General features: G+C 40.7%; 1 protein-coding gene across 1 annotated transcript in view; it reads right to left on the reverse strand.

The window, feature by feature from the left end:
* The window catches only part of LOC122804616 (putative RNA-binding protein Luc7-like 2), a 1,326,948-nt gene extending 1,318,682 nt beyond the window's left edge, over positions 1-8,266 (reverse strand). Inside the window, exon 1 of the mRNA XM_044074589.1 lies at positions 8,044-8,266. Within this exon, the coding sequence (XP_043930524.1) occupies positions 8,044-8,104 (61 nt within the window). The 5' untranslated portion in view covers positions 8,105-8,266. The remainder of the gene's footprint in view (positions 1-8,043) is intronic.
* Positions 8,267-8,857: the final 591 nt, after the last annotated feature.

The following is an 8,857-nucleotide window of genomic DNA, read 5'->3' on the forward strand; positions in this document are numbered from 1 at the left end:
CTAGCCAATTATCCCTTAAGGCAGGCTCAACCTCACATTAGGTTTTGTAAAGGTAAACACTTTATCCATTAGGCCACCCTCCCAAACTGGGTCATTCAATTCCATTCCCACATACATTCTAATTACACTGTCATTAATTTCCTTTCCTACTGCGGTTTTGTGACTTCATGATCTGCAGAAAATAGTTACAATACTCAACCAATTCAAATCCCGAAAAATCACTGGGTCATTCAATTCCATTCCCACATGTAGTTCTGCTGAATAGTTGCATACTGGAGATGTTTGATATACCCTACATCAACTTTATTACAAGCTGAGATGAGTACAAACTTGCAGTGTTATAAGACAGTACTGAATTTTGTTTCATTGAATATTGTGTTATTGTTTCATTGAATATTGTGTTAAAAGTAGTACTACATTTATCTGCCTATTTTACTGAAAATTGGAAGCGATCTCTCCCTGTCTGCACTTAGTTTTCCCCAGCCGCCCTGTTCTTGTTGTGTTAGTAATCTTGGTGGTTTTGGAACTGACCGCACCTGCTGTAAAATTGTGTTTGAACACTCCTCCTGGGCCCATCTCATTTGCTCACTCAACCAAGTACAGTGAGATCATATTTTGATTTCAGACAATTCTACCATTCCCATCTATTCAGCCCTATCCAAGCTCTATCCTACCATTCCCATCTGTTCAGCCCTATCCAAGCTCTATCCTACTCTAGTCTCATTATCTTATCCTGCCTAATAGAGAGAGAACATTTGATTAGGCATACCTACTTAGGCCCTTGAACTTGTCTGACTGAAGACTGCTGGAACAGGGCTCAGTTCTGAGGTTTTTTACTGGTTAATTAGGTAATTTGTTTAAATCAGTTTGCTTGTTTTCTATTGTTATATATGTAAAAAAAAAAAAATTGCACTTTATTCATCTGCTTTTACTGTAGTCGTGTCTCCTCCCACTTTATTACCTTATTTTGCTTGTGCTTCTTCTTAAAAGTACTCAATTGTATTATTCTGCTGCAGTTATTACTGCTTGGAAGTAGCCCGATTCAATTGTAACTGTTATTCTAAGCCTTTTGGTTAAAGCACTTGGGCTTCAGACCAGTTTTACATTAAGAAGGTTTCTGGACTGCATTGTTGTGGCAGGACAGGTAGCTTACATCCTTCTAAGTTGAGAATTGCTGATTGAAGGCTCAGTGTCCGTTATTCTAAAAGCACATTAGTTGTGGTTTAAGCACTTTGGCTCCAGGCCATTTATTTTACATTAAGACTGTTTGTAGTCTGCACGCTTGTGGGAGGAGAGGCTAGATTCTGCCCTTCTGAGCTGGGAATTTCTGGTTAAAGGCTTACTGTGCCTGCTTATTTGATCTGTTTCTTTCTGAAATTTGTGCGCCTTGTTTGCTGTAGCCCATAAGTTAGTAATTTATTGGCCATTTTGGGTTAATTTCTCTCTCATTTCCGACAAACTTTCAACTTAAGCACTCAAACCATTCAATTCACAGCCCAGCACTTGCTCGAAACTCATAGCAAGCACTAATTAACCCTAGCACTAGATCCTCTATACTGTCTAGAAGGGCAAGGCTCTCTATTTGTCCCTACCAGCTAATCAGTAAAACAGCTCACTTTACCTATTCAGGCATGTCCAAAGGGCAGTTTCAGGTGTACTCTCCAGTCCAACTGGTGAATCTGGGCAATGTTACAACTGCCTCATGTACACAGAAACCCTCTCCTCCTACCACCAAACACTAATATATGCGAGAGATGCAATTATACAGCCAAACTGGAGGCAAAGCTCTCTCAACCCAAGAGTGGAACTGACAGTCAAGAAGAGAAGGAAAATACTTGCAACACACCACCAGTCTCACACAGACCTACTAAACCAACACCGACAAATAACACACATAAATACACGAAAACATACTCGAAGGCTCTAAATAAAAATCTGCAAAAGTAACAGAGACCTCCAAAGCAGACACCAAAGCAACCTCCACACCCCATCACAAACCATGAAGTGCATACTTCACATAATCAGTGTGCCACGCAATCACAGCCCTCAAGGCAAAATAACAAACCCAACACACTAGTAATAGGTGACTCTATAGTCAGGCACACTGACGTCCTACTAACTAGGCTGGACAAGGAGAAGGTTACAGTTAAGCTGCCTGTCTGGCGCCAGGATCCGCCACATAACAAGCACTCAGGTCACTCCAGAACAAGTACAACTCTGTCATTGCCCATGTTGGTGTGAAAGACCTGAGACGTACCTCCCTGGACTACATGAAGAGAGACATGGAAGAGCTCTCTGATCACGTAGCTCAGGCCGGTATGACCCCGACCCTGAGTAGCATCCTGCCCTCACCAAGAATGATGCCACAGTATAAAGAAAATAATTATCAATTTCAACAATTGGCTAAGTTTCTGGTGTCATTCAAAGGGGATCCAGTATCTGCCAACCTGGGATAACATGCTCGATAAGCAACGTTGCTTCACAAGAGATGGCTTGCACCTGTCACCCTTAGGCTTTCGAATACTGGCCAAGGCTTTTGCCACCCCCATAGTGCCTTTTTTAGGCAAGGCTCAAAAGACAAACCCACCACCATAAATAGCACAAGTAACCAAAAACTGAGGGTTATGCTACTCAACGCCAGAAGTCTAAACCTCAAAATACATGCATTTGAGGCACTCTTCGGTATGGAGAATATCGACATCTGTACAGTAACAGAAACCAGAAACAGAAAACGACCCTGGATAAAGGTGGAGGCATCATATTATATAACTCAGAGGATTATACTAATACTATGCAGTCCATTTTGTTCAATGTTGAAAATTATTCCCAGTGTTCCAAAAATGAAATACATATTTCTTACCAAAGGGTAGATAGTTTCTTATATGAATATGTTATGGACCAGAGGATTTCTAAATAAGATTATGATATTCACAAAATTCCTGTCATTTTCGGTATTCCGACAGTGCACAAGAATATTAAACCACCACCCTTTAGGCCGACTGTGGCAGCTGGAGGTTCCAAAATACTCAATTTGGCTGTATATACAGATAAAAAAGTGAAGCATGTTGTAGAGCGGTCTTCACACTTGGTAAAGGATTCTTGGGACTTTCTTGGTCAATTAAAAAGTGACTTATGGTGTCCTAATAGTATTTTTCTTACCATAGATGTCCAGGATTTGTTTTACTGTATCCCTAAGCAGGAAGAGTTAGCTTTTTTGAAGAAGTACTCTTCACCTGTTCTTATCTACCCTCTGATGAGATTCATTAATTCATATATTAAATTAGTCTCATCCTGGAAAATAATTACATTTATTTTGAGGGAGAGTATTTCCAACAGGTGAAGGGTGTGGCAATGGGGGCTGATTGTTCCCCTGTTTATGCTAATTTAGTCTTGCTAGGATGGGAAAGAGTACTTTTTCAAAAGTGAATTTTTTTCTAATATTCTGTTTTATAGTAGGTTTTGGGATGATATTTTTATTATCAAAGATCAGGCTATCAGGGTAGCCAGGATGACATCCTTAAAGGATGTAATCCATGAATTTATATACTTAAAGGATATGTTCCTAGAAAGAGGGTACCCTGGTGAATTTATAAATACTATTTTAAAAGGGGTATTGGATGAGTGGGGGTAAAAGGTATACACCGCTTCTGGGTAAAGGACTTCATAAAAATCAATACTCCTGATGAAGCTTATAAGAGAGTGAGAATAAAACTGATTTAACAGGCACGTGTTGTACAATATAGTCCCTTGTATCATGGAGTTAAAGAGATACTTTATAAAAACTGGAGTATCTTTAAAACCAATTCTGAAGTTTTTCAGGCATTAGGTGATAAACCTATATTTTCCACCAAAATAGGACCCACTTTTAAAGTCGGCCTTGGAAAGAAGAACTGAAAATAAAGGTGAACAGGGAAACTTTAATGGGAGCAGGCCTTGTGGTAGATGTCCCTATTGCTCTTATATTTTACAGGAAAGCTCTATTTCCCTAGCCAACAAAAATAAAAACACCGTGTTTTTGAGAAGGGGTAACTGCTTTTCAAGTAAACTGGTGTATATTGCTAGGTGTAATACCTGCACATCTTTTTATGTTGGAAAAGCTGAGAGATTATTTAAAACCAGGATTTATGAACATCTCTATGACATAAAAAATAAGAAAACTATCGCCTTAAATAAACAAAGTTTACAATGTGCTGACTTTTGTGGTTTTAAATTTGCCATTCTTGACATTGTCCATATTGAAGCTAGAGGAGGAGATTGGCAAAATGTTCTTAGTAAAAAAGAACTATTATGGCAATTAAGGCCAGCTGAAAATTTTTTTTCCAGGGTTAAATTATCATCTAACCATCCTGCCAATATTAAGAGAAAAAGCAGGACAGGTTTAATATTTATATATAAAGTTTAAAAAAAAAAAAAAAATGATTTTTATGGTATCTTGTTTAGGGTATACACTTAAGGAATATGATGACTAAATTTCATACTGTGAAGAACAATTTGTTGAACAAAATGTTATTGTAATGTATTAACTACTTGTTTTAAAGTTGTGTTAACAAAATGGTATACTTAATATTCATGAACAGTGCTTTATATTCATGAAGTAGGATTATTTTCATCAAACCATTGGTGGAAGATTTAATTAATTATCACTGAGTTTGTATTATTTAAACTAAATGTTTGTATTTTTGGAGTGTTCTGAGGAAGTCAACTAGTGTTGACGAGAGTGCTTAACTTTTTGTAATAAAATTACTGAGGACTAACGCTTAGTGCTCCTTTTTGGTTGAACTCAGACCATAGACTAATCACTCTGGATATCCACATTCCACCCCCAATCAAGGAAACCACAGTGAAAAACTTTTCAAAAGCAAACTTCACATTACTTAAGACCACGCTGGAAAGGTTCACAGTCCCCATGCTAAAGGGCAACACTGCCCAAGCTGCTGAATCCCTTACAATGGCACTCTATGAGCACCTGCAAGAATGCACGGATCGTGCTATCCCAATCAAAACCAAGACTGCTGAATCCCTTACAATGGCACTCTATGAGCACCTGCAAGAATGCACGGATCGTGCTGTCCCAAGCAAAACCAAGACTTCTGAATCCCTTACAATGGCACTCTATGAGCACCAGCAAGAATGCACGGATCGTGCTATCCCAAGCAAAACCAAGACTCACTCCTCCAAGAAAAGGAAACCAGTCTGGTGGACCCCTGCCATAAACAAGCTATACAATAGGAGGAGGAAACTAGTGCAGAAGAGGGTAAAATATCAAGGGAAGGCATCCCTGATTATATCAGCAAGAAACTACGATCCCTCGTAAAATCATCCAAGGCTAGCTTCGAAAGAAAAATTGCCAAGGACTGCAAATATAACCACAAAGCGTTCTTTAGCTATGTCAAGAACTTAAGTGGAAACTCCCAGATTTGCTCCAAGTTGATGCAAAATAGTGCAAAATGGCACAAAATACACTAAATCGACTGATAATGCCAACATTCTGGCAGACAGGTTTAGTGAAAACTTCACCCCCCCCTCACCCCCCTAAAGAGCTCATAACCATACCAGAAGAATACAGTGCCCCGGCAATCACCGACACACAGGTTAAAACAGCCCTATCCAAAGCCAAAAATACAGCTTTAATGGGACCAGACGGTGTCCCGGGCTGTGTCTTACATGAGCTCCTTAATGAACTAACCCCTCACCTAAACACACTGTTCAAACTCAGCCTCTCTACAGGCTACATACCCATAGAGTGGCGCACAGCAACCATTATCCTGCTCCACAAAGGTGGAGCCACAACGGACCCTGGGAACTATCACCCTATAAGCCTGACTAGCCTAGTCTGCAATGCTATGGAGCACATCATCATGAAACTCAGACATTGGGAACCTTCAAACACTGGACCTTACCCAGTTCAGCTTTGTTAAGGGCAGATCATGCCTCCTAAACCTGGTGGACTTATTTGAGACAGTTACCAAGGCTTTAGACGAGGGAAAGGAGGTCCACACAGCCTACCTAGACCTCGCAAAGGCTTTCAACACCATTCCCTAGTCTGGTATTATAGACAAGCTCACCAGCCTGAACATAAACCCCTACGTCACGAGATGGGTTGCCAATTGGCTCACGGATAGAACCACACGGAGAGTTGCAGGCTCTAGGTCAGACACTAAATCAGTCAGAAGTGGCGTCCCCCAGGGCTCAGTCCTGGTACCCCTCCTGTTCAGTATATACTTCTCAGAGGTACGGGCAAGCACAGGAGGACTACGGCTGACCAAGTTCGCAGGCAACTGCAAACTGGGGGCCATAATTGACTCTCCAGCTGATACAGACATCCTCCAGAAGGGTCTCACTGAGACGGATACCTGGTGTTAAAATCATGGCCTCAAGCAAGATGCCAAAAAGAGCAGAGTCATCCCCTTTGGAAAAAAGAAAGTAGCCGTGAACTACCACATACGTGGTAGTCCCCTAAACACAGAAAATGTAATAAGGGATCTGGGGACCCAAGTAGATAGTAATCTCTCCTTTGATAATCATATTGCCAAGGTGGTTAGAAAATCCTATGTGGCCCACCTAATCACAAAAGGGTTCGCATCTAGAACAAGAGAGGTTATTGTGTCCCTCTACTCATCACTTATTAGACCCATCATAGAGTACAACGCCCCATTTGGGATGTACCTTACAAGACTCCTGCCAACAGCTGGAAAGACCATAAAAGTACCTCACCAAGAGGATTTCTGGCCTCAAACATATACCCTATGCAGCCCGACTGAAGAAACTCCAGCTGTACTCGGTTGCATACCGCTTACTCAGAGGTGATCCCTGCCTGACATACAAGGCCATGTCCAACACAGAATTGATGGACATGCTCCACCTAAAAAAAAAGCAAATCCACCAAGAGCCACACGCTCTAGGGATCTAAACCTCAGCACAACGATAAATAGGACGTGCTGGAGGGATACATTCCTGTCCCAGAGACTCCCCAAGCTTTGGAACAGGATTCCAATCTACATTAGGCAGAGCCCCTCACCAACACTCTTCAAGAGAAACCTTGATGAGTGGATGGGAAACAGAAAATTTACCCCGGGATCACTGCAGTGGCTCTGCTGGACAGAGGCACAGAGAACTAATGTCTCTGCTGGACCGAGGCACAGGGAACTAATCTGAGGGGGCGGCAAAAGCCAACACATTCTGGCTAAGCTTATAGATGCCCTCGAGCAGATAGCCTAGTACTTAACTATGAACCTATAGCATGCAACTTGCCAACACTACCAATGCAACATTGGGTGAATGCAGTAACAATAAGACAAACTACATAATTGTATAATGCAAGACACCCCCGAAAACCAAACGCAATACAATTAACCCTACCTATTCCCATGGAAGGTGTCCACCGATTTTCACTAAGTTTTACTACCCATTACCCAATAATTCTCAAATCAATATACAGTTAACATGATTACAATGCATCCCCCCCAAAAAAGAAACAAATTAACTACAATACAAAAAAAGAACAACTTCAAACTGTACTCGTTTTTTCTGACATATATAAAAAAAGAGGCCACAAAATAAAGCTAAATGTCATCCAAGACTGTGTGCATTCGAACAGTGTACCTATTAAAACAGGCTTAAAAGTGTGTCTAAATACTTAAATTCTCTCCCTAGATGTGTTTTAACATACAACACTGACACACTAAACACAAATGCGGACAACAGACGTTCAGCAACCAAGCTCACGAGAAACAAAGTTTGTTTACAAAGGTGCCCCCTTCAGGCTACAAGTTTCACAACCCATCATCTAGCGAAAGCCTTTTCAATTGGACCCAAAGGTCCCCAATAAGTGCATACTATCGCCAATACTCCTTCGCATTGGTGAATTAGAGCAAGCACCGGCTGTCAATCAATACACAATAGGCCAGTCAGTGTACTTTGTCATTTTGCATTCAATTTATAGAAACAAAGAAAAATCTGTTACAATACACACAACACAGATACATAAACACAACTCGCTGCAACATTCCATTACCACTAAATGGTGGTATAAGTGTAGCTTACCGTCCCTGGACGTCCCCATCAACTGGTCAAGCATGGCTCGCATCTGCGCCTGGGCCGACATTTTCAAAGCTTTTCACCCCCTTCTGCAATTATCTCCTCAGATCTCTGCCTAAAACAAAAGAGTAAAACAATATCAAAAAGCAAAGGGAACCCACTCGCTTTCAACTCCTTACACCTGAGTTGTATCAACGTTGGATTGGTTTCTCCGCCCACTTACATTAAAATCTCGAGATAACTCAATGCACTATTACGCTCAAGCAACGTAGCTTCCATGTGTATCACATATTTACAATGCCTGTCCAAGTGTGTTAGTGATGGTTGTCGCGTTTTGGGGACGTATAGTAGGGGAGCAAGCTTGAGTGCTCTTCTGAAGTTATTATGAATAATTGTATAAAAACGTTTGTACTGTTTTATACGAGACTCCAAGTTCCTGTAGTTACTAGTTCTACTGTGGCTTGCTTCCATATCTCGTAGTTTTCAAAATCATAGTTCACAGAATTTGAGTATATATGTGTAAATTCGCATCCCTGATGATGAAAGCGCGCATGTGTAAAGATTCAAACCACAGTCTATGAAATTCGAATCTTTGTGACACTAATGAATGACACGCCTACGTAGCTCCATCTGAAAAAATATATATATATATATCCTTACTGGACTGTAAAAAGATACACATCCCTGTTTCTTTGAATCTTACATTTTTCAGTTGTAGCTATATAGTTTAGGTAGCACTCACTAAACAATGTATAAATCCCTATGTCACAAGATGGGTTGCCAACTGTCTCACTGACAGAATCTACACTGTGAAAGTAGC

The sequence above is a fragment of the Protopterus annectens genome, chromosome 1.part1, assembly GCF_019279795.1.
Source record: "Protopterus annectens isolate FY-2018-M chromosome 1.part1, PAN1.0, whole genome shotgun sequence".
Taxonomy (NCBI): domain Eukaryota; kingdom Metazoa; phylum Chordata; order Ceratodontiformes; family Protopteridae; genus Protopterus; species Protopterus annectens.